Source organism: Symphalangus syndactylus, chromosome 3, assembly GCF_028878055.3.
Source record: "Symphalangus syndactylus isolate Jambi chromosome 3, NHGRI_mSymSyn1-v2.1_pri, whole genome shotgun sequence".
Taxonomy (NCBI): domain Eukaryota; kingdom Metazoa; phylum Chordata; class Mammalia; order Primates; family Hylobatidae; genus Symphalangus; species Symphalangus syndactylus.
In genome coordinates, this window is record NC_072425.2 from 11,077,125 (window position 1) to 11,102,757 (window position 25,633).

Consider the following 25,633-nt stretch of genomic DNA (forward strand, 5'->3'; position numbering starts at 1 on the left):
TGCAAACATATCCACCTCCAGTGGGTGCCAGCCCAAGTGGGAGCTTTATTGGCTCATTAGCCCGCACCGCATCAGCCCCGTTTTACAGATGAGAAAACTGACGGTCAGGAATGTGAAATGGCCCGCCCAAGGCACACTCCACTGAGTGGCAGAACCATGCGGAAAGCACAGCCCTGACTCCACCCCTGTCTGTTCCTCGCTGGCCCCACCGCCGGAGAAGCAAGCTGGTGCTAATAATTCCACCCCCGGGGAACCGGCGCCCAGAAGCCCCACTGGATCTTTGCCGCCTCGTCTTTTGGTGATAGTTGTTGTCAGGGCTTCCCTTTAGGTGGGCGAAAATATGTTTACTCAGAGACTCGCCTGGGAAATTGCTCCATTCCTAACTAACTAGCTAAATGCCTGGTCCTGCCTCCGTCGCAGGGAAGCCGCCCACTGTGAAACACGAGCCACTCAGCGGGGAAATGTTTAAGCGGCACCCGCACCCGCTGTACACCAGGAGCAGCGGGGCGGGGGCGTTCCCGGTGATTCCACGCCCCGGCCCAGCATGGCGCCTGTCCCAGGAGCCTGGCCACACCCAGTGAGGCAGAACGGGGCTGGCGGAGGGCTGGACCCTGGACCACTGTGCAGGCTGTCCCTGCACTGAGTCAGCCGGTATTTAAATGGACGAGGTCGTGGTCCACTCGGTCCAGGGTAGGTCAACAGGGCACCCACACCCTCTCAGCCATGCAGGGGACCCTGGGGGAAGAAGGCTGGACTGGACCGTGGTCTCAGGCAGGGGCGTGGTCTGGCCCCTTCATCGTGGGCGTGCAGGGCTGTTCCATGGGGATCGTCGCAGAGTAGAGGGCACAGTGCAGTGTGAGCCCACAGGGACAGCAGGGAGGAGGGGGAGGAGTAGGTCCCCCCTCAGCCTTTGCCCCCACTAATGCTGACAGTGGTGGGGCCGGCAGGGCTTCGGCCCTGGCTGGTGGGGCACTGTGGGGTGGGCTCTTCCAGTGTGGAGATGACCTTGGGCAAGGGCTGCAGGTTCCATTCACCCTGCAAGGAAGGGAGCAGGAGGTAAACTGAGGCTGGAGGGGCAAGATGGGTGGCTGCTTCCCCAGCCACCTCTTGGGTTCTTGCCCTCAAACTCAGCTCGTCTCAAACTGAACTCACTCTTCTCCCCCAAGTTGCTTTTTGGGGGTCCTCACCTCAGTAAATGCCCCCTCCCCTGGCTTCCCATTCGCCTAGTCAGGAACCTGGGAGTCATCCAGGCCTCTCCCCGCCTCTGTCCCCACCCAATTTAATCATTCACCCTAATGTAGCAACCAGAGCCCCTGGCTGCAGGTTCTGATATTTTTTTAGCTATCTCTTGCCCTCAAGGCTACACCAAATGCCAAGTTTTCAACCCCATCAGACATCTACCCCACACTATTCTCGGCAAGGCAGTATTAGCCCTTCCTCCCCTTGGTGCTGAGGATGTTTGACTTAGCAGTTAATCCGGCTCCCAAATGCTTCTGGGAAGGATCTTCCTGGATCTCCAGGCTGCGACACCTTATGCGACAAACTCTGTATAGGCCCTGGGCTCCTGACTGCAGCCCGCTGAGCTCGGGATAAATTAGGTGCCTTCGAATACCACTGGGTCTCAGATAAGGAGGAAAAAACCAGCCTGCAGTTTCAGACTGGTTCATTTCTCACCTTCCCCTACCCCGGCACTTTATTTTTAGGCGCAGGGGGCAGGTTAGTGCGCCCTGCTCACACCACTGGCATTTGGTATTCGGTACCAGTGTGGAGGTGTCACCCGGAGAGGGTGCCTGCCCTCCCTTCCTTGCCTTGTTATTGGTGCTGTCTTTCTCTCTCTCCTTTCTCGGCTGGCTGTCTAGGCCTGTGTGTCACCACCTGGCACTTGCTCTAATTGTCTTGTGCGAGTGCTTTTGCCAGCAGTTTGGAGTGCAGGCCCATCACCCTGCACTGGGACCCCCCATGAGGCCTGCCCGACTGCGTGCCCCACCTATGCCCATGGCAGCGCACCTGGAAGCGGACGGCTGAGGACTTGTTGCAGTGCATGGAGATGGGTGCGAAGCTGTACAGGGCCTTCAGTGTGTCGCGGTTGAAGGAGTTCCAGGGAACAGAGGCGAACTGCTGAGACACGGACGCCTGAGGGCAGGTGCAGACATCCTCGTTGTTGAACCTGGTGGGGACAAGGAACAGCCAGGCTGGGGAGCAGTGGGCACCAGCGACACCGCCCTGCAGCTCGAGTCCTGTCCCTGGGGCAACCCCCCTGCCGCCTCCTCCCCAGCCCCGCTGCCTCCGCCGGGCCACCCCACATGCTGCCTTCACCAGCAACGGCTTCACCTCTCCTGTCACCTTGGCGGGTGGGTAATGGCTGCTCCGGGCTGGGTTGAGGAGGCTCTCAAGCCGAATCCAGACTCAGCAGGAAACGAGTGAGGGGAGGGGTGAGTGATGCCGCCACAGGTCTCTGCTGCTGGAACTTAGCCTGGACTCCTCCAATCTGCCCAGCCGTCTAACAGGCCCTGAGATTCTGTGTCGGGGCTGCCTGGGGGCAGGGAGCTTGTGCAGGGAGCCCTCACCTGTTGATGAGGTGGAAGTACTTCTGCAGGAAGCCGGCGTCCACAGCGCTCTTGCAGAGTTCCAGCTGTGTCTGGGGGTAGTAGTGCACGTAGTTGACACACATCTCCTCCAGGATCCCAAAGCCCCCCTGCAAGTTGGAGAAGACCCGTCAGCCCCGGGCCGTGCCACGCAGACGCTGCCGTCCAGCAGCTTTCGCCGCACCCACGTGTTCACTGCGCCCACTCGTCTGTTCACTGCACTGGGCCAGGCATGCTCTGGGGAACTAAGTCCCTGCCCTCATGGAATTGCCACCGTTGGCAGGAGAGACAGGCAGCGAGTCAGTCAACCAGGAAATTCCTGTCAGGTACTGATGATGCTGTGAAGAAAAATGAAACGGGACAAGCGGGTGGGGTGTTATTGTGTCCATTTTGTGGGTACAGAAACAATCTCAGAGCAGGCAAGGGGATGCCCCGTGTTGGCCACAGCATCGGTGGCACAGCCTGAGTGGACCCAGCCTCCCGGCCATTGTCTGGAAGCTGTCCCCATGACCTCCAGCAAGAGCCTGGAGCCAAGGACTGCAAGGGAGGCCCTTTCCACAGCAGCCCCGCACCGTCCACCAGTCATTTCTCGAACGTGGCTCTGAGGGGAGCAGGGACTCTAGAAGACAGGACCGTGACCAGAGGCCGCGACAACCTCCAGCCTCTCAGGGCAACCCTACGGCCTGCCATCACATGGGAGGGGCAGGGCAGGTGCCCTCTGGGTCCCCACTGCCAGCTTTAAGCCCCTCGCTGGGTTGCTGCTCTTGGAGCTGGTGACCGTGGAGCCTCAGCCATAGGAGGAGGAAGAACAGCAGCAGCTTGGAGGAGCTGGGGCTGCAGAGAGCAAGGCTCCCCTGGCAGCAGCTCAGACCCCAGCAGGTCAGGGGCTGGGACATGACGCCCTGGCCACCCTTGCCCCTCCAGGCTTCCCGCTGTTCGTGAAGCTGCTGTGGGCCTGGGGATTTCATCTGGCTGGTGGGGAAGAAAGGCAATCGTTACTCTATGGCAGAACAAAGGGACTGGGCAAAGCTCAGCGTGGCACTTACACCAGCTGCCGCCCCCTCCTCCCGTGCAGACAAAGAGCATGGGGCAGTTCTACCCAGAGGCCAGACCTGGCACCTGTTGGCGAGGATGGGTTTTTGCCAGCATTGTTCTCTGGGCCGGATTCCTCCTTTCCCAGCTTTTCTCATCCACCCCGCCCGCGTCAGATCGGGACGATAGCCCTCCTGTGTGAGTTCTGTCCCTCCCCACCCTCCACCGCCGCAGACATCAAAAGGGAACTGAGTCCGACCCTGGGTAGGATCTGTTCTCCTCTTCCACCTGGGGAAGGAAATCGGATTTCAAAGGCCGCTGTCTCTTGGATCAGCAGGCGAGGGCTTGTCAGAGCGTGAGAAGCTCAGATCCACCTGGGGAGCTGCCCTCCACTTTGATCCCACCTGGTGCTGTGATGTAGCCACTGCTAAGAGGAGGGCATGGGCCAGGGAAGCCGCAGAACTGCCTGCCGGGACACTGGCACCGAGGGCCTCGACCTGAAGAACGGGCATCTGAGATGTCAGTGGTGCTCACCAGGCCTGGCAGCCCTGAAGGCCCTGGGACGTGGCATCAGTTCCACCACCGTGAAGCCAGGTTGGGCAGGGAATATGCAGTCTCCTCGCTGGATGCCCGGCAAGACCCTCCCATCCCTGGCCCTGGGGCTGTGCCTGCAGAATGGGGCCGATGGTGGGGCCCTGTCTGGCGTGTTCCACCTGCAGAGCCCTCTGCGAGCTCACTCAGTCACTGCACAGGTGCTTAGCCGAGAGGCGGCAGCCGGGGTTGGCACCTGCACCCATACCAGCCCTGCCTCCTGTTCGCTGTGTGGCCTGAGTGGCTGGACCTCACTGTGTCTCCTGGTGGGATCTGCTCAGAGGTCTCAGCAAGGCTTGGTGTGGTTAGGATGAGTTATTAGAGCAGTGCTGAGCTGTGGCAAGCACCCGACATCAGCCACTGCTGTGATGTACTGAGCACCTCCTCTAGAAAGAATAAAGGACTGACAAAGCTGTCCTGCCCCCCACCCTGAGTTTGTGATCAGGGACCTAGGGCACTTGTCACCTGAAATCCAAGAGAGACAGGAAGGGTGTGGTAAGAGCTGTGAGGCACAAGGCCCTGGGTCAAATCCCAGCTCAGCCATCTATCAGCTGTGTGACTTTGGTCAAGTGCCTGCCCTCTCTAAGCCTTTATGTCTCACCTGTGAAAATACAAACACTGTCTGGGTGCTATGGCTCATGCCTGTAATCCCAGCATTAGGGATTACATGTGGAGTTAAAGACCAACCTGGCCAACATGGTGAAAATCTGTCTCTACTAAAAATACAAAAATTAGCCAGGCATGGTGGCAGGTACCTGTAGTCCCAGCTATTCAGGAGGCTGAGGCAGGAGAATCACTTGAACTCAGGAGGTGGAGGTTGCAGCAAGCTGAGATCACGCCACTGCACTCCAGCCTGGGCGACAGAGTGAGACTCCGTCTCCAAAAAACAAAACAAAACAAAACAAAACACAAAAAAAACAACACTGGCAGTCTGGGCTCAGTAAACAGGTGAATCCACATTGGATTAAAACACAAAGAATAGGGCTGTGACATGGACCTGAGTTCCTGGCACTGAGGGGTGTCCGGGTAGCTGTAACCCAGGTCTGCTCCACTCTGAGCCACATAATTCACAGGATAATTATTGGAGACCACCATGGTTACCGAAGCAGCTGGCACAGATGCACTGGCAAGGTGGCCCATTTGCCAGGACAGCCCTGGCCTGTGCGTGGGACCCAGGTAATTGTGAACAGCATCCCCTTTGGCTCCCGGAAGCAGCCCTGCTGCGTGATGCATCACATGGCTGCCCGTGTCCTGGTGCTGCCTGCATACCCAGCCTTGAAAATAGATCTCTCCAGTGAAAATTCTCCTTGAACTATCTGCAGTCCAGCCAAAATGCATCCTTAGCTGATGCTCACCCTGCCTGACCGCCACCCATGTCTGCACCCTCTCCGCCTCTCCTTTCCATCCTGAGAATGTTCTTGGTCCTCTGGGCCTTCCTGCACGCAGCCCCTGCACGGAGCCTTCCTTCACCTCCTCCCCTCTCCCCTGGGCTCCACGTGACAGCCACATTTCTGACGAGGCCCTCCCAGGTCCCTGCACCTCTGGCTCCTCAACCTGGTTTTTAAAGTGTTATTTTGTAATTTTGCTTGTTGTTAGCAGCAGGTGCTCCAGGCCTGTCTCCCTGGTGCACCTTGAGCTCCACGGGGCAAAGGTCAACCTCTTGTCCTACAGCTTCTCCCCACACCAGCCCCAGGTGCTGAGAAGCTTCTTGGTGTGAGTGCTTCTTAACCTTGAGCAGGGGTCAACATCCGCTGGGAGCTTGTTAAAACATGGACTGCCTGATGCCACCGCCCGTGTCTCTGACTCAGTGGGCCTGGGGTGGCACCCAGGAGGTTGCATTTATCCCAAGCTACCTGGTGATGCTGCCGCTGTGGGTTCAGGGAGCTGAGAACGACTGGCTTATTGAGGGGATGAGCCCAAGCCCTAAGTGAGGAGACAAGACCTGTCCTCCTTCCTCAGATGGCTCTGGCTGAACACTCACCCTGGGCAGTGCAGGGGGAAGCGGGGGTGACTTACCACCGTGGCCAGCTCCCGGTCTTCCGTGTTGTACGTGCAGGACGTGATGAGCACATCTCCCTGAGGAAAAGCCAACATGACCATCAGCACCTGCCACCTGGCACTGGCGGGTGCTCGAGGCCCCGCCCCCATGGGGCCACGCCACTGTGCGTGCCATGGCACCTCTGGGGTACAGTCCCTGTCGTCCACTACAAGGAGCCCAGCAGATTCATGCATGAAGGTCACAGGCTGAGTGTCCCCGGGGGAGTTATAAACCATCAGCTCCTGTGACCCAGTGGGTCACAACAGGGCCCAGGCCAGTGGGGGTGCAGGCTGGTGGGTCATGACACATCTCAAGGGACTTGGGCAAGTCCCCACCGAGGCCTGGGCTTGGCCTTCTGTGGGATCAGGGCTCTACTGCCTGCCTTAGTGCCCTCATCTCCCCCAAACACTTTCAGGTTTGTGGTCGGCCCATCAGGCTGAGGACACACGTCCCCTGGGAGTGTCCTGTCTGCTCCCCCACTTCTGATGTCCCTCCATGAACTCCCGAGTGAGTCTCCCCATGAGGCAGCCCAGCCCAGAGCCACCCACAGGCACCCTCCCCCTGCCCTATATGGCTCTCCCCTCCCCCCATCACTTTCTCTGTCCCTCTCCTTCTGGCAGCACCCCCCAGCCCTCTCAGCCACCCCAGCTGGTGGCAGTGACTGGGACAGCCTTCCTTCCGGGCACTCACCGGATGGACCGACACAATCTTCTTTAACATGCGGATCTCCTGGGGCAGGCAGAGCCAAGGGGTGGGGGGAGAGGAGACCTCAGAGAGCTGTAGACCGGACCCCTGGCCACTGTGTCCTCCCTCAGGTCTCCCTGACCTCTGGGGGTGTCCGTTTAGCCCCAGCCTCTATAGTGGAAGCCAGGGCCGGCTAAGTGTGGCTTCTGGCCAGAGAGGGCATTAGATTCAAACCAGAAGGTGGTTATCCAAGACCGAGATTGATGTGACCAGAGGGCTGCCTGGGTCTCCTGAATCCCACCACCATCTGCCATGTGCCAGAGGCCCTCCCTACGATCAGACACCAGACACCCAAGTGGGGAGCACAGCCCACATCGGGGGGCGGGTGGGGCTGGCCCAGGAGAAAGAAGCCAGCCTGGAGCCATCCCTATGGTGTCAGGAGACAGTAGGCCCAGCAGGTCGTGTGGGGGCAGGGTGTGGGGGTGGGGCAGAGGTGGGGCAGGGGTAGGGCGCAGATCCCTACCTGGAAGTGAGGGCTGTAGTGATTGTCCTCGTTCACGATCTCCCACTCCCGGCCGTCCCGGACCAGCACCGTGACCACCTTTCTCCCGGTCAGGTGTGTGTGGAGCTGAGAGGCGAAGATGCGGATCCCAGAGGGAGGCAGTGCCTGTGGGGTCAGGGGGCTGCAGTGTCAGGGCCTGACCCCCAAGGGGACCCTCCTGTCCATGGCCAGGACCCAGCAGGCAGCAGCCACCCTGAGCAGTTTGCTTCCCTGGAACACTTGCATTTTCCAGGTCTTTCTCCCCGGCCAGGTTAGAGCCACCATCAGAAACCTCACGGGGAAGAGCAAGGTGGCTGCAATAGCCCCCGGCTCCCAAAGCAGCAGCCCCCAGTCCCACTCAGGAGCAACTTTCTTTCCGAGTCCTTCATCCTCTCCTGAGCCCCTGAAGCCTGACAGGTTCATCTTCACTCAGTCAACAGGCCTTTAAGGGGAGGCCCCCGTGGACAGGGTGTGGCAAAGCCACCAAGCTGAGCAGCATGTGGCCTCTGTGCTCAAGGGCTTGCTGTCCAGGGAAAAGCAAGTGGCAGAAGGTGGTACTTGTCAGGTCCCCTACGTGCTGGGCCGAGCAGGCCCTTCAGCTGCCCTGCGGTGTGGCTTCCTTTCAGCTTCAAAGCAGCCAAGGCTGCATTCTCCCTGTGCTCAGCATCGCCCCGTGCTACAGCTGGGAGCTGTAGCTACAACTGGAAGGTGGTCATCCAGGACCAAGATGGATGTTACCATGGGGTGCTGCAGCTGGACACTCTGAGGCTGCAGGCCGGCCTCACAGAAAAGATGGCAGCTCTCACATCAAGAGGTCTTATGCCATCACTGGGGCATGAGAGAATCTTCCAGAGAACGAAAGTTTTCTTTAACCTAATGTTAACTTTTCTTAGATAGAAAATGCATTTCCATGGCTGGGCATGGTGGCTCGTGCTTGTAATCCCAGCACTTTGGGAGGCTGAGGCACATGGATCATTTGAGATAAGGAGTTTGAGAATAGTCTGGCCAACATGGTAAAACCCTGCCTCTACTAAAAATACAAAAATTGGCCAGGGATGGTGGCATGTGCCTGTAATCCCAGCTACTCAGGAGGCTGAGACAGGAGAATCACTTGAACCCGGGAGGCAGAGGTTGCAGTGAGCTAAGATTGTGCCATTGCACTCCAGCCTGGGCAACAGGAGCGAAACTCCATCAAAAAAAGAAGGAAGGAAGGAAGGAAGGAAGGAAGGAAGGAAGGAAGGAAGGAAGGAAGGAAGGAGACGGGGAAGGGGACAGGGACAGGAAAGGAAAGGAAAGGAAAGGAAAGGAAAGGAAAGGAAAGGAAAGGTGTTTCCTGAAATCGAGCATTTTCTTTGTGAGTCAGTTGTCCTTTTGCCCACCCGCTGCCAGGCTCTGCCCAGTTTGTTCATGCTGTCAGCAGGTCCCAGAGCTCGAGGTCCTGACAGCCCCATCCCTGAAGATCCCAGATGGCCGAGCTTTTTAGGACTCACTTTCTCTCCTTCCCTCTCGCTCCCAAGCAGCAGCCAACCCTTGACCTTGCCGTCACCTGTAGCTTTGTGTCCCTTGCAATGGCTTGAGGGGCCATCGTGTGCCAGGCCTGGGAGCCCAAAGGGTCCCAATGACCCTTTGGCCCCCAGAGGCCAACCCTGGCCCAGAGATGCCGGGTGTCGGCCAGGTGGAGGGAGGACTACGCTCTTGTGGGCACTCTGGTCCAAAGCAGCACTCTTGCCTTGGCCTGTCTATTTCACTGGGATAGGTAGACTAGGCTGGATTTTGGCTGCAGAATTTGTGCCCCTCTTTTATCTGCTAAAGGAGAGACAAGACTGAACATTCACATTCTGTCACTTAAGGTAGTGGAGGACTCTGGCGAGGGGAGGCGGGTCTGCATTCCTGAGGCTGGAGAGAGGCGTTCTCACAGTCAGCGGTCCACGGGATCAAAGGCCCCAAGGCCCTGCAAGGGGCAGTGAGTGCTGCCTGGCCGGAAGCTGCTCTTCCCCGTGAGCCCTGGCCAAGGTGCCTTTTACATGGGCCCACGCTTCACCAGTGGGGGCTTTAGGGAAGTGGGAGAGAGTGTCCACCCCCGTCTGGGACAAAAGGAGCTGATTTCCTGCCGGAGACAACGGGTGCCGTGCCGGCCGAGCGCTCCATCTCCCTTCAGCCTTAAGGAACCTTTGCTTGGAAGACTGGGACGCTCTGGGGGCTCATCCACATGAAGAACAAATCCCAATTGACCCATTTACTAGGAAGGAAAATCCACTATAAACCTCATTACAACGAAATCTGCTGTCACGGCCACAGCTTTCAAAGTCAGACTGGTATTTGAATCTTCACTCGGCGTGACTGCTGGCAGTGTGATCCCAGCAAGCCTCAGTTTCCCCATCTGTGAAATGGGTACGTCAACACTTACATTGAAGGTCTTTGTAAGATGTAAAGCTACCGCACAGGAGGAAATGTTTGTAACATATACACAAACTATGAAATAACATCCATCATATAAGAAGAACTCCCAGAAACCAATAGTAAGAAAAGCAAACCACCCACTGCAAAAACCAAGCACAGGAATGAACAGAAAAGAGGAACAAATGGCCAAGAGGCAGAGGAAAAGGTCCTCAAGTCCACAAATAGAAAATTCAAGTTAAACAACACTGACATGTCTTCCTCCCAAATGACAGAAAATATTTACAATATTAATAATCCAATGGGTCAGTAAAACTGGGCACCCTCTCGTCCTGTGTGTGGGAGGAAGCAGCAGATGGGCTTTCTGAGGGGCGTTCTGCAAGATTTACTCAAGGGAACGTTCACATCTCTGAGCAGCAATTTCACGCCTAGAAATCTACATGAGAAAACAGTTTCCTACATGGACAAGGATTTCCGGGAAGCTTCTTTCTATTGGTGAAAAGTCGAGAACAGCCTAGACACTGATTGATAGGGAGACAGTTCAGCACAGGCTTGGACCAAGATAGGGCAAGCAAAGGAGGAGATTTTAGTAGTCACACCCTGAACTCACCAGAAGCCAAGGACAGGACCCGCTGTTGGCACCAGCCTAAGCGCCAACCTGTGCCTCCACCCAGCGTGCACAACCCTGAGGACGGGTGCTCCCTGAGATCCTGTACCTGGCACTTCACTTCCTCACCTAGTCCTGCCTTGGTCAGGTGCATGGTGAAAACCCCATCCTGTGAAATACTATGCAGCGATAAAAAGGCAAATCACCAGAAAAATGCCTCTCATTTGTTGAAAAATTTGTAAACTATTCAATACGACTTTTTTAAGAACACAAAAGGTTTCTAACACCTGCAAGGGCTTCCTGAAATACACAGGAAAAAGGTCTGGAAGGACACAAAGAGCCAACAAGTGGATATCTCAGGGGAGGTGGCAGCAGATGAGGGGAGCATTCTCTTTAGCTGCAGTGCCTGTGCTTTTGAGTGGCAAGTGCATGTGTGTGTTGCTTACATAATGAAGGCATATTTTAAAATGCAGCGCGTGGAAGCCTGGCACGTGGGTGTGGACTAGTGGGAGCCATGGTTATTGCTGGAGAGGAAGGTGCATACACACACAAATGGCCTCTCAGCAGCAGGGCTCCCTTGCATACAGAAAAGAGGGAGGACCGCAGGGGGATTCAGGGTCAGGGGAAACCAAAGCTGTGTTTGCCACCGTTCCTGGGCCACCACCTGCCAGACCTCCACTGGGGGACGCAGGAGGAGGGAGGGTGCAGTGCTGGGCCCAGCCCTACTCACCAGCTGGGTGCACTTGTCCGTGCAGTAGCCAGTGAGGACGAAGGCGGTCTCCCGCGGTGGAATGGCCATCACTGGCGTGTACACCAGTCCCAGCTCCATGATCCCCGCATCAAAGGGCCGCAGCTTGGCTGTGTAGTACAAGCGGATGCCTGAGGAGTCGTTTCGTCCTGGGAGAAGGTGGGATGGATGGAGGTGAGCGGTGAGTGGAGGCCCTCTCCTTCCCCCTGCCGACAAATTATCCCTACGACCCCAGCCACCCTCAGCCAGGAGGCAGGGCCGTCACCCCCCATCTGCTCCCACCTGCTAGGCAGACCAAGAGCTGGCTGTCTTTGTTTCCACACCTGTGGATGCCAGGCAGCTCGCAAGATCAATTAACGCAAACAGGCTACACTCACTGGGAAGAAAGAGCTGTTGTTTCTATGAAAACTAGTTGAATGCTATGGAAAGATGTGATCAAGGTGAGCCACTTAAAGCCTCCATGGAATCAGGTGCGGGTGAGATGCTGCCGATAAATGGAAACTCATAAACAACTTGGGTCCTGTGCTCAGATTGTTTCATAAGTGCTTTGATGATCGTCTTCCACTTTCAGAGGAAGCTAAGCTGGAAATCAGCCTGCAGGACGGTGACAACTTGCAGGGTGTGGTCTGGGCAAAGAAGAGGGCATGGAACTCCCATCTGCCGATGGCACAGAAGAGCCCTGGCCCTGCGTCAAAGCTGGGCAAGTGTGAGTGTATCTCTGTGTTGAGGTTAACAAGAAGCATTCAAGGAGCACATCCTCCCAGCAGCCCCCACTTTTACTACTTTGATTTGTGTCCTGCAGACCCAAGGAATCCACCTGCCAAGCTGACATCTCAGGAACAATTTGAGTGAGATTGTGGCCCCCCAGGAGGAGTGTTGCAGGTTTAGCCCCTGTTCATGCACAGCCCCAGGTCCCGCTTGGTCAATAGCGTGCTGTGTGCTGTCAGATGACTCGCTGTCCCTTTCTGAGCCTCAGCCCACAGTCAAGGTCCTCTTCCAAAGGAATAACGTGGTGCTTCTTCCAATCACGGAGACTGTGTCTCCTGATTATGGTGTGGCCACACTTGTTGGTTCTCCTTGCAGTTTGCTAATTGGAAAGTCCCTGAAGCTCCCTGGGCCAGCCTCCCAGCGGCCACATGAAACTGATGGTCAGGGGGCCGGGCACGGTGGCTCACACCTGTAATCCCGGCACTTTGGGAGGCCGAGGTGGGTGGATCACCTGAGATTGGGAGTTCGAGACCAGCCTGACCAACATGGAGAAACCCTGTCTCTACTAAAAATACAAAAATTAGCCAGGTGTGGTGGCACGCACCTATAATCCCAGCTACTCGGGAGGCTGAGGCAGGAGAATCGCTTGAACCTGGGAGGCGGAGGTTGCAGTGAGCCGAGATCGCGCTATTGCACTCCAGCCTGGGTGACAGAGTGAGATTTCATTTCAAAACAAAAAACAAAAAAACAGAAGTTCAGGGATGCTGGCACCCACTGGAACATCCTCACAACCAGGCGTCATCCAGGTAGCCCCACCGTTCCTGAAACTCCATGCCTAGTGAATCAGCAGCCAGGCTCTGAGTACGGGCCGGGCTCATGGTTGGGGGAGGATCTAAAGGCCTGGCCATGGCCCCATGCCCCCGGATGCACGGTGGACATGGCGGGGTGGTCTGGAGGGGCTGTGCAGCAGAGGGCTCTGCCCCCTGGGTTATGTATAGGAAAGGGATGTCAGGTGGCAAGGAGTGTGAAATTGACAAGGGATTTTAATTCACAAGGAAGAGGCTTCTGATGAAGTAAAAAAAAACAAACAACGACAACAAAAAAAGATATAAAATTCTGGTCACAAGAAAAAAATGGGCCAGAAAAGCAGTCAGGACAGACACACAGCCGGGTGACCAGTTGTCACTCCAAAACCGGGAGCCGGGAGCTGGGGTGATTTCATCTTCTTCATGCTTTTCTGCTCTCCATCTTCTCACCAGTGTACCTGCATTGCCCCTTCTGATCAAACAAAGAGGGTGGTACAGATACTGACATCTTCCCTGGGTGCCAAAAATGCTCTAAGCATAACCTATCCCCTTCATGGGAGTTTTGCACAGTGAGAACCCTCAGGCCTATTTTACAGATGAAGAAACTAAGGATGGAGCGTGAACTGAACACTCTGCACAGGATCACAGGGCTGGGAAGTGGCCAAGCTGAGATTCAAACCCAGGGCTGTGGACTGGGGTGCAGGGCATTTTCAGGGGGCCCAACCATCTGCCTGCTTGTTTCCTTTAAGACGAGGCCAAAACACCTCCTCTTGCCTCTGCCTTCTTCCCTCGACACCCCTACATCATCCAAACTCAAACGGCTCCTGTATCTCCAGGCTGATTACATCAGAGGATAATAATAAAAAGGGTGTTGCAATTGGTTAAAATTCAGATGGGGATTAAATCATGAAATAATTGTGGGATTTTGATATTTATAGAGAAGCAGCCCATCTCAAGATTGGTGAAGTGACAGGAGTGTCCTTATATTTGGCAAAGGATCCATAAATACAACCAGATAATCATAAAGAGACAGACTTCCCTGATGCTTAAGGAGTTTTCAAAAATCCATTTGCTTTCAGGGTTTAAATGAGCAATAAATCCTGTATCATGCTAAGGCCCAAGCTGACTTATATCCTTCTCTGTGCATGTGGAGATAACTCCAACAGTGGCGGAAGGTATTACTTATGCAGCCAGGAAAGAAAAAAACCACAGGCGACTGTTAGCTGAGCACAGCCCCGTGCCCACAGCGAGTTCTGTGCGTGAGCCTTTCCCAGCTTCACAATAGCTGTGGGAGGTGGGAGAGCAGGCAGCGGGTGAGGTCACCCACCCAGCGTCCCCAAGGTGGTGAGGCACAGCCTAGCACCTATCTCTTAGGCCACTTCTGCGCCTTGCACAAATGAAAATAAGAAGCACCATTCAGAGAGAGAGAAAAAGTGTGTGCGTGTGTGCTTCTGTGTGCGTATGTGTACGTGTGTGTGCGTGTGTGCATGTGTGTGCGTGTGTATCTATATATGGTGGAAGATGCTGGTGCAACAGAGAGAGGGAAGTATTTTTTTCAGTTTCTGAGACAGCATCACCTGGCCTTGCCATGCTAAGAGCTGACCCTGCTCACTCCGCCCTCAGGTATGGGTGATCCAACAGCAGCTGCCCCCAGCTCCCCTTCCCGTCCCTGCACTCCGGCCAGGCCAGAGCTCCTATGTCCTGGAATATGCTCTGCTTTACCACCTCCCTGTTTATGCACACACCCCTCCCTGTATTTGGAACTTGGCATCTGGCAGCTTCCCTTATGAAAATTCTCCTTGTCCTTTCCCCTGGGATGCACAGTGCTGCGCCGATGGCAGCCAGTATTATAGGGACGAGAAGGGAGGTGTGGGGCCACTGCTGGGCCCTGGCGAAGCTGTGAGGAGTGAGCCCCTCGAGGTCCTGTCCCTGGGAGCCCACCACGGCCGTGGAAGATGGACAGTGGATGAGGCAGACGCAAGGGCCTCGTGCCAAGAGGAGCTGTACAGCAGGGATGCCCTGCTGGGCAGACGAAGGGCACGATTTTCTCACTGGCTCAACACAGCTGAGCCCTAGGGCTTCTGAGGGGAGGATGGCAGCAGAGCCCCCTACCTGCTATCACCAGCGGGTTGTGGTAGTGAACTTCCAGGCGGAGATATCTGGAGGACCCAGGGCCCCCAAAGGCAAGGCCGGCTTCCTCTGGGTAGTAAAATGCCTGTGTGGGGCAAGGTGTCAGACAGACGGGTGTGTCCTGAGAGGGTCCCAGGTCCGGGCAGGGGCAAACCCAGTCAACTGTTGGGGCCTGAACCTCAGGGGTGGTGGAGGGGGCGCAGCAGGATTACAGCGACGCCTCCTGACAGGCAGCTCATTACACGCCCCAGGAACATCCTGTGAGACTCGGGTCAGGGAGTTGGGGAGAGGAGCTGGTGCCTAGGGCTGAGCCTTCCCCCAAAACCCCTTCTCTAGACGAGTGTAAGAGCTGGGGAGACCCCCATCGTCTCAGCCTGTGGAGGCCTCAACACTGGCCCCACTGCCAGCCAGCCCTGGGACCACTCTGTGCACAAAACCCTGACTCCAGTTGGGAAACAGAATCAGGACCCACTGAGGGCATAAGGTCCTGGGGCACTTGCGTTTCTGTGGAAAATAAGAAAAAGGCTGGAAGCAGGTGGCATTTCAGACATCACAGAGGCGAGGGGGCCACCTCAGGCCTGGCCCTTCTGGTGGCCTCGTGAGCCCCCTTAGGAGCCCCTTCTTGGGGCCTCTGAGACAGTGAAGCCGGGGAAACAGAGGTGTGGGGACGCCAGGGGCCCAGGCAGGAGACACCACGCTGGGGTCGCAGGGCACGCACCTTGGCGCCCAGGGCCCAGGCGGCCAGCACGTGGCGGCAGTAGTTGAGGCGGTCGGGTTTCATCTTGGAGTCGCAGGGCCCGCTGAAGTGGGGGACGCTGTCCATCTCGGGGGCGCACTGGAAGACTTCCATGTGGTGCACGAGGGCCTCGTTGCCCTTGGTGACGATGGGCTCGTACTGTGAGGAGGCAGCCCCCTGAGCCTGGGAACCGGCCGCCCACCCTCCCCTCCCCAGCAGCCCTCCTCCACGGGCCTCCGAATGCCCATGTGTAAAATGGGAGGAATGATCGAGACAATTTCAGGGGCACTTCTGGGGTTCACAGCCGTGAGGGTGGAGCCACCAGCCCAGGAAGAAATCCCATAGACAGCTCCAGAGTGAAGGAAGTGAGGTTCGTACAGGCCTTTCCTGCCAAGGCAGGGACAGGACGCAGCCGTCCTCATGCATGTGGGGCCATGGCCGGGCCAGCTCCTGCAGCCCCAGCGGGAGGCAGGGCAGCCCTGAGGTTAGAGCCCGGGGCCCAGAGCGCACCTTCAAGGTCTTCCTGCTGTGTGACTCTGGACACCCACATAACCTCTCTGAGTGCGCCGTCAAGGCCATGCCCCTTCCTGCTGTGTGACCCTGGACACTAAACCTCCCTGGGCCACACTTCCTCTGCTGGAAACTAGGGGCTCTTGTGATGAAGGAGGGATCACCTCGCCCCTCCAGGGCCAGCGGCATAGTGGACACTTGACAGCTATCGCCTTTGCTATTCTGTCTTCCCCGGGCGGGTGTTCCAGAGCAAGTGAGTTCTGAGTTGAGCTGCTTTTTCATGAAGGGGGAGGTGGCCTGGCAGACAGACAGCAGTTCCAGTCCCAAGGAAAGATGCAGAAGTCAAGAGATGTTGGTTGCTTTGGTCCAGGCAGGGAAGTGGGAGCTCAGAGGCCCGTTGAGGGTGGAGGAGTGAGCAGAGTGATGGGGAAGCCAAGACCACTCGCTGCTCTGTGGGACTTCAGGCAGGTGCCTGAGGTTCCGGTGATAAGAGGACACCTGGTCCAACCAGGACTGTGGACAGCTCTCCAGGGTCAGGGACAACCCAGGCCCGGGAGGAAGGCAGGGCTGGGCGAGGACCTCGGCCCTGGACCCACACGTACCTTGATAATGTGGTGCCGAGAGAAGCCCTTTGGAAGCTCCTTGATGTAGCACCAGTACGTGGTCTCCCGGCTGGGGATCTGGATATTGGGAGCTTGGACCTCCATGGTGCACGCATCTGAGGGCAACTCCGGGTCGGGGATATCGGGCTTCAGGAGCTGCACCCTCTGCAGCCCCGTCTGCAGGCCCGAGCTGTTGACGGCCTCCAGCGACCGGAATGGCTCCTCCAGGATCCCGTAGACCAAGTGGATAGTGCCGTCCTGCAGCCAAGACGGGGCTCAGTTGGTCACCCACTCAGAGCCCCCAGAGTTGGGCTCCTGAGGGGATGCCACATCCTTGCCCACCCACACCTACCAGGCGACACACCTCACTCTCATCTCTGTGTGTAAGGGACCCTTGAGGCTTGCATGGCCCTAGCTGGGACCAAATCCCGGGCTGACGACCCCCAGGATCCCCTATTTGCACCGGCCATCAAATACTTTTCTCTTCTAAACACATTCCACCTATGTTCACTTAACATCCATTCAACCGGTGACTGCTGGGCCCGCCGTGAGCCACTGTGGCTGGAACATTTGTTCCCTCCACCAACCCCAAGGTTACTGGGGACTGGGTGTGGGAGATCATTGGTCAGTTCGGCAGCCCAGCCTGAGGATTCAGTGCCCTCTATGAAGGGAAGGAACCACCCTGGGGTTTGCTGATAGTCACACTGAGCTGCAGAGCCACGCTATATTATGTAGTCACCACCAGCTTGGCAGGAGAGGACCAAGCAGCCACAGAAAGCTCCGTGGATCTACGCGGTGCTGGAGGCCACGGGCAGACCCAGGAGGCAAGATGTGGGGCTGGCTTCCTCACATGCTGTCGTGAATGGAAACGGGGATCGGGTATGGAAAGTGCCTTTCGTAGCTTTCTGGGCACTCGCAGTGCAGACCCGTGTGGGTGGCTAATTTGCTCTTTGAGTTTGTGGAAAGCCGGTGGGCCGCCCTGTGCGGAGGACGCCCAGAGCTCCAGGCAGAGGCCCCTATACCTGGTCTGGAGCCTCTGGGCTGAGCACACACAGGCATTGGCCTCCCCTGTGGGGTGCTTCCGGAGGGTTCTCTGCTCACCCTTGCCTCGCCCACTGGGAAGCAGGGTAAGGGCTCAACAGCCTCCTGGAAGAACACCTCTTCTGGCACCAGGTCTGCCCCAGCACACCCCGAACCCCTGGGTACGTCCACTCCCCACCTCTGGGCCTTAGTTTCCTCATCTGGCAAACAGCCAGCTGTTCTGTTTTCTTAGATTCCGTATTTGTCTATTTGGCATCTATTAATGGATTACAGGCTCAAACAGATGGCCAGAGTTGTTTACACCTGCCCTTCCCTCCGACATTCATGCGTGTGTGAGAATCATATTCCCAACCCTCCAACCCATCCCAAGCCCATATCCCTAGCCACCTCCTCCACCTGACTCATACCCCAGGCCAATATTGCCCCAGCCCTAAATCACCCTAGGGGCCAGGAACCAGGCAACTAGAGACCACCCCAGCCACCCAGAGGCCACCAGAATTGTCCAAATGAAGCAACTTCCCTGCCCTGCCTGGCCTTTCCCGTGAAAAACCCAAGAAAGCCTCAGGCCTGGGCTCTCCCCTAGATCCCGCATCTGCCTCCTGACCAAACCCAGGGCTCCGCAGGTGGCCCTGCACGGCACAGGTGCCCCTTCTCTTGGGAAATGCAATCAATCTTTCAATGGCACTGGCCTCCTGTGTGGTCACTCAGCTACCCCCATGATTAAGACCTGGCACTAACTGCCAGCCCAGGCCACTGCCACACCGAAGGATTATTTACACAAGACAAAAGGCGTCAGGTGTGCTAGAGTTAAAAGGGTTTTGTCTTCAAGGGCAAAGTGGGTTGCTTTCCCTAAGAGGTTGGGGGGGCTCTTAGAAAAGCATAAGAAGCCTATGGCTTTTGCAATGTTTTATGGCTCCCATGAACTCCCAGAGTTGGTCAGGCCGTACAGATCATCTAGTTCCCATCCCTGTTTTACAGATGGGCAAAGTGAGGTCCAGAGGAGGAGGGGAGCTGTCTCGAGCCTCACAGCGAGATGGCGACAGGGCCAGGATGGAAAGCCAGGTCTCCTGGGCTCCAGAATTCCACCTGATGGTTAATAGGACCAGGAGGAGAGAGATATGCAGGAGCAAGGTCTAGTCCAATGGAAGAGGCTTCAGCACAAGCCCCGCATCTAGAAACCATGTCAGCTACGTGTTGGCAAAGAGCTGCTTCTTTGAGGGCTCAGGGGCGACAGCAGAACTGGACCATCCTAAGTGCCTTGGCCCCGCCACTGCCTCTGGCCATCCTCCTTGGCTTTCCCTCTGTCATAGCTGACCAGGCCCAGGCCCCAGACTTATCAGGGACAGGAAAGGTACTATGACATTGGCGCAGGATGGCAGCATGGTACATGCAGCCCATGACCTCCTGGGTGCTCGCGGCCACCCCTTACCTCAATGAGGTAATCCTTGGGGTCGCAGGTGTCAAAGGGCCTCTTGAAAAGCAGGGTCAGGCCTTCTGGGGTCCTCTGCACTTGCAGCAGCTGGTAGTCCTGCTGGGGATCCAGGTGGATCTGCCCCTTCTGGTCACTCCAGGCGTCCTGCAGAGACAAGCACTGGGCTCCAGGCATGAAGGAGCCAAGCTGGGCCAATCCACAGGGGAAGAGGGCATTCCCCGGCAGAGTTCCGCATTCGTTGCCAGCTGAGCTGGGGATGCTGGGCCCCAGTCCCTGTGGATCTGAGGGTTCTGCCTGGGGCTGGGGCTTCACTCACACCTTCTATGTCCATTTCTGCCTGGAGGCAGTGGAGTTGAGCCCTGACAGTGGAGTTGGTTCCTCCTCTGCAGCCAGGAACCAGGGCTCTCACTTGCCAGCAGATCACAGGTTCTGTTAGCCATGGGGATTCCCAGGCCTGGGGGGCGGGACACTGAGCTTCTTAAGAAGATGCCTGAGGCTCCCAAGGCCTCATCAGGAGTGGGAACAATGCCTCAGACCAATGCTGCCCACTTTCATGCAGGCAGGAGAGTTGCGGAGCCTCAGAAAGGGGAGAGTTGGGAACAGGGTGGGACATGAACAGGGAGGGAGAGAGAAACTAGGGTGCCACATCTAAGGTGGTGATTGATAGCAGGTGCCCACCCTGCACTGGCACAACCCTGAGAACAAGCACTGCTTTATTACTTTATAAATACATGTAATTTTAGAATTTCTTTTTGAGATAGGGTCTAGCTATGTTGCCTAGGCTGGTCCTGAACTCCTGGCCTCAAGCGATCCTCCTGCCTTGCCCTCCCAAAGTGCTGGAATTACAGGCATGAGCCACCACACCCAGCCTGAAGCACTTTAAACCCTGCAGCCTAGGCATTGCTCCCCTCACCTTAGTCCCAGCCCTGCTTGGAGAAGGTAAACTGAGGCCCAGGGAGGCACTGGACCTGCTGCATTCTCCCAGGATGCTTCCTGGGATCTGGATCGGTGACCTCTGCCCTCCCCGCCGGCTGCTCCCCTTGCACTGGGCCCTAAGGGGCAGGGACACGGTGGCCCCAGGCCAGTTCACAGGGAAGAAGACCAGCGGGGAGACCCACTGAGAGACAGCGAGGAGCCTTCCCTGACAAGCAGGCTGCCCTTCGTACTCAAGAAGGGCCCTTCTTAGATTCTATGTTTGTCTATTTGGCATCTATTAATTGATTGAAGGCTCAAACAGATGGTCAGAGTTGTTTACACCTGTCCTGCCCTCCAACATTCACGCGTGTGTGAGAATCATATTCCTAACCTTCCGGCCCGCCCCAAGACCATATCCCTAGCCACCTCCTCCACCTGACTCTCACACCCCAGGCCAATATTGCCCCAACCCTAAATCACCCTAGGGCCAGGAACCAGGCAACTGGAGACCACCCCAGCCACCCAGAGCCCACCAGAATTGTCCAAACGAAGCTGCTTCCCTGCCCTGCCTGGCCTTTCCCATGGAAACCCCAAGACGGCCTCGAGTCCTTGGCCTTAAGGACTTTGGATTGTGTTTCTTTTCAATCTTACATTCAGAGTAAAACATCTTTTCTTCATTTCCTTGAGAAAAAAAGAAATCTGCAAAAGATACTGCAAAACTTTCCCTAGAGAAAAAAGCCACACAGTGCAACCCTGTGGGGGACACCGCTGGTTTGCCGAGAGACTCATTTTAAACAGAGGCAGAAAGTTCACCTGTGATATTTCAGCTGGAAATCAAGAAGATATTAGTTGAACATGTTGCTTAGGGAGGAATAACAAGGCTGACATTTGTTTTCGTAGGAATTTGTTGTGCAAATTAACCTTGCCAGTGCACGGAAAGGCAAAGTCACCTGGCTTCCTCTGGCTTCCCTAGCAGCCGGGAAATGCAGGCAGGGGGGGACCCCGCCCCAGAGAGGAGCAAACACTCCTGCACTCAGGGTGCCTCATGACAGAGGCTTGCGAAGAACCCTAAACTGTCAGCGGTGGGGTTCAGCTGCTCCTCCAGACGGCTGACGGCTCAGAATTGGGGCTGTCCCAGGTCTTTCTTGGCTGGAACCTGAGCCACAGAGTGTCTCTGTGCACAGGAATCTGTGCAGCCCCATGGGTCAGAGCAGGACCCTTCCCAGGCAGCTCCACCCATACTACCTGGGTGGCCCTAAGCCTCACTAGTGACACAGGCAAGTGCCTCCTGGCCGAGTCTTCGGAATTGGAGGGGGCAAGCTCAGCTCCAGAAACAGCACCACCATCTGCCCTCATGAATTCACAAAACCCAAAAAGGCAGGGACTGTCAGCCCCACCATCCCATGGTGAGACCAAGGCGCAGAGCTGGAGCCGGCCGCTCCGCACAGACAACAGCTCCCTGGCTCCAGCTCTGCATTCCCAGATAAAGCAGGCACCTCCTGACTGTGGAAATAAAACTTTTTTGTCACTCCTTTGTCTGTTTCTGTGGAGAGAGTTGGGTTTCATCCACAAAGAAGCCCTGGTGGCCAGTCCCATATTGGAAGGAAGACGGGAGCAGGACCCATTGTAGGCGGTGGGCTTGCCCACTTCAGGGACACCCTGCAGCTTGTGGAAGGGCCTAAAGTCCTCTCCAGTTTGCAGGGAAACTTTTCCCCTTTCTCCACCCTGTGAAACAAGAGTGGAGGTAAATTTGGACGGAAAGGAGTCAAGAGCCCATCCTAACAGTTTTGGCTGAGCCCTGTGGGGCTTGTTCGGCCCCTATGGGTGGGGGCAGGGTGTCTGCACCTCCTCAGTCGGTCCATGGGTACAAGCACAGTAGGTCAGGCTGGATCCCACGGGTGCGCAGGCCTCATGCTGTGCCCGGCCACAAACCACCACCTGGCCCACATCAGTGGGCATGTGTGCTCTGGGGACGTGGTACTGGGCCTTGTTTACAGGGCCGAGGGTCGTGGGGTCTGTGCTCACGCGCGTGTGGGGTGTGGAGCGGCATGAGTTTGTGTGGTGTGTGTGCCCTCTGTGTATAGTTCCATTCCTTGGGATTGCTGGGTCCCGTGATTTGGGGTGGGCAGTCAAGGACGATGGGAAGCATGTCTTTCCTATTTTGTCCTCAAACTGAGATTCCCATGACACCCAAGCTCGGGGTGCAGACTTGGCTCAGAGCAGAGTCAACTCAAACACTGAGAGGTGGCAGAAAAACTTTCTGGGTTAAGGAGGGTGAGTGTAGAAAGACGGCCAGATGGGGTGCCGGGTTGGGAAGGGTTTGGAGAGCTGGCAGGGAGGAGAGACTCACCGCAAAATAGGCAGTGTCCCCATCGGTCCAGAGCACCACGAGGTCCGCGTTCTCAAGCTCGCCACGGTCGGACATCCCAAACAGGACCCCAGCCTTGAGCCTGCGCACCAGGAGCTGGAAGTGGATGGCCTCCTGGGCGTAGCTGACATTCCATGAGAGCTCCAGGGACCCCTCGGGGTCCAGGGGGATGTGGTAGGGGAGGGGGCTCTCACGGGGAGCTGAGCCCTGCAGTGCGGCCACGAGGATGACCAGGAAGACAGCCACTGCTGTGCTGTACATGAAGGCTGCCTCCCGCACGCTTGGGCCGGGCAGGCTGGCCCAGCGACTGAGGGCGGGCATGGCTGGGGTGAGCTCTCTGGTCCCACCTGGCCATTTATGCCCTGGCCCTGAATGGGGTGGGTCCAGGCAGCACGGGTAATCACATTTGTCTAGTGGGGAATTCAATTTTCCCTCCCACAGGCTTGCGCCCCAGGCCAAGCACTCTGCCTGCTGCCCTCCTCTAATTGGCACTAATGACACATGGACGTCATCAGTGGGAGTTGAAGCAGACAGGCGGATGCTGTCCCTTCTGAGATGTCTCTGAAGAGCTGTCCCAAAAGCAGACGCCCCCTGCAGCCAAGAGGCCTTTCAGACGCCCTCTGGCCAGGCACCGGCTGACTGCCTCGCAGGCTGCCCGGCCCAGTCCCCAGTGGGATGGGGTCTGCGCCGCCTCTACCCAAGGGATGAGCAGACTGAGGTCCGAGGAGCTGCTCCAGGCTGACCAGTGAAGGATAGGCCCGTAGCCACTGCAGGCCTGGCCCGGCGAGCACAGTCGTTTGTACAATACTAGCAGGTGGGCCCATTTCAAACCAAAAATAAGACAATCTCCAAATAGTCCCTGTGTTTAGACACTCTCCACGGCCTGCTGTTCCCATTTTGTCTCCTCTCAATTTTCCCACAGCCTCCAGCTGATACCACTGCTGCTCCAGAAGGCACGAGAGCATCACAGGGAGTGGGGGACCTGGGCGTGGGGTGCATTGCTGGGGACAGACGGAGCTGGAGCTGCACAGGAGATAGGCAGGCTGCAGGATGCACTGCTGGGGGTGACAGCCTTTAAGGAAAAGCGGGTGAGTGACAGGCCTGCTCCCCTGTCTCTGAAGCTCCCAAACCCACGGCTTCCTCTTGCCCAGAGCAGATCTGGCCTGAATTTGAAGCCTCTCAGGGCAGCTGGCCGCAGCCCTGCTTCTCCCACACCTGCCACAGGACCTTTGCTGTCATCCACCCATGGGCCCGAGGGTCAGTCTCACCACGACACCTCTCCCTCCTGTCCTCTCCCACAAGTAGACTGAGGGCAGCTGCCTCCAGGACATTCTGCTTGATCCCTCCAGCTCCACCCCCCAGACTGGATTGACAGATCTCTCCAGCTGGACTAGAAGCTGTCCCTCCTCCCTCCCTTCCTTCCTTTTTCCTCCTCTTGTTTCTCATCTCTCTGGAGAAACCCAGAATCTAGCCTTAGGGGCACATTAATGTCATAGGCTGACAGTGACATTTAAGTCCTCAAATACCCATGACAGCAGGTCTGGAGGCTGCTTCAGCTCCGAGCTCTGTGCTGTAGAAAGGAATGACTGTGTCTTTGCATGAACATGAAATCTGGAGAAAGTGCCAGCCTTCCCCTGGCCCTGGCAGGCGGTGCTCTCTGCCCCACAGTGGCCAGGCCAACCTGCAAAGCCAAGCTCAGGCCATGAGCCCCTCCCCACTGACTGCACCCAGAGGGGCACCGTTCACCCCCACCCACAGCCCAGGCAGGTGAGGACCAACTGCATAAGCACCTCTGCAATAGAGTGTGGCATTGGTGTGAAATTGACTCCCAGGCCAGGGGAAAAACACTCTTGGGAGTTCTCTGCTGAGCCTTGGGAAGGGTCTCAGCCTCCGAAGGCCTGGCTTTCCCATCAGGACATGCCACCTCCGTCACCTGAGAGCACCTCACCTTCATGCCTCAGATTATTTCCAAAACCTCCTCACCTGTGCCACGTAAGCAGGTTTCTGCTGCATCCTGGACATTCACTCTCGGGACTGGGGAGCGGCCACAGCGAGCCGGTGATATGAAGAGCCTCCAGGGTGGGCAGGCACCAGTGTTCCCAGCACGGGATAACAAAAGCCAGCAGAGGCAGAGGTGGGGGTCACGGGCTCCGCAGCACACCCAGCTCAGGGGTGAGCCCTCCCAGCAGCCTGGTGGCCAGCCAGGTGGCTCCAGCTAGACAACAGGCTAAACGAGCACCAGCTGGGGCCTGCGTTGTGGGAAGGGGGGCGCCTCTCTCCCCTCTGGGGTATTGAGGCCCCAGGCACCCCTCCTGCTCCTCCAGGGTCAGAGCTCTGGGGTCACATCCTGCTCCGCCCTCCTGAACGTGGGGTCAGAGCTCTGGGGTCACATCCTGCTCTGCCCTCCTGAATGCACAGCTGGCGTCCTCAGAGAAGCACTTTCCAACCCAGCGCCTCCTCCCCATCTACAGAGGAAGTTGGATGACAAGGACAATTGATCCCTCTAGCTTCCTTCAACCCAGCGGTTCTGTGGAGTGAGAGGCAGTGAAGAGCCCCGGATGCTGCCCGCCCTCGGACGGCTCACCACACCTCGGGGCCTCGCTCCTCTCCTGGATACGCCAAAGACCCACAGCTGCTGGGAGCTCTAAGGAGGGACGGCAGGTGTGGTCTCGTACGCAGCAGTGTTATGCACACGTGTTTATTTTTAACAGGAATCAAAAGACAATTTTCTTTATCCAACTCAAAACTGACTTTCCTCTCGCATTTGACAGAAATGATTCAGCTGATTCCAAAATAATGATGACTAAGCCCTAGGGAGGGACAGGAGACACAAGTCAGGTCGCACCAGGGCTTCCCCTGCCCTGCCTCCCTCCATCCTGGCCAGCCTGGGGTGGCTGGGTGCATGATCATCCCTGTCTCAGACACAGGAGAGGCAGCCTCGGAGAGGCGAGACAACGCACCTGAGCTCACAGGGTGGGGCAGTGCCTGGGGCAAGCACCCCAAAGAGGGTGCCCTGAGCTGGAGGGGGCTGTACACCTTGGCAGCCAAGGTCAGAAAAATTCCACTGGAGTCAGGAGGAAGGGACGCTCAGATAAGAAATGCAATCACAGAGAAAATCTGCGGAGACTGGGGCCCCGCGGGAGGGAGCGGATCCAATCAGAT

General features: G+C 56.9%; 1 protein-coding gene across 1 annotated transcript; it reads right to left on the reverse strand.

Moving 5' to 3' along the window:
- On the reverse strand, positions 1-22,801 carry DBH (dopamine beta-hydroxylase). The gene is made up of 12 exons (XM_055270460.2): positions 22,454-22,801; positions 19,186-19,332; positions 16,716-16,973; positions 15,586-15,762; positions 14,850-14,952; positions 11,206-11,372; positions 7,454-7,597; positions 6,937-6,975; positions 6,225-6,284; positions 2,568-2,695; positions 2,008-2,167; positions 1-1,035 (listed from the first exon to the last, which is right to left on the reverse strand). The coding sequence occupies exons 1-12, from the start codon at positions 22,790-22,792 to the stop codon at positions 904-906; spliced, it is 1,854 nt and encodes a 617-aa protein (XP_055126435.1). The 5' UTR covers positions 22,793-22,801; the 3' UTR covers positions 1-903.
- Positions 22,802-25,633: the final 2,832 nt, after the last annotated feature.

Bases quoted from the DNA above. Each gene is read 5' to 3' on its own strand.
- DBH (XM_055270460.2), bottom strand. From the start codon at position 22,792: ATGCCCGCCCTCAGTCGCTGGGCCAGCCTGCCCGGCCCAAGCGTGCGG. The intron at 19,333-22,453 runs GTGAGTCTCTCC...TTGTCTCTGCAG, and splicing joins GGGACACTGCCTATTTTGCG to GACGCCTGGAGTGACCAGAA. The intron at 1,036-2,007 runs GTGCGCTGCCAT...CCTTCCTTGCAG, and splicing joins CCTCAGCCGTCCGCTTCCAG to GGTGAATGGAACCTGCAGCC.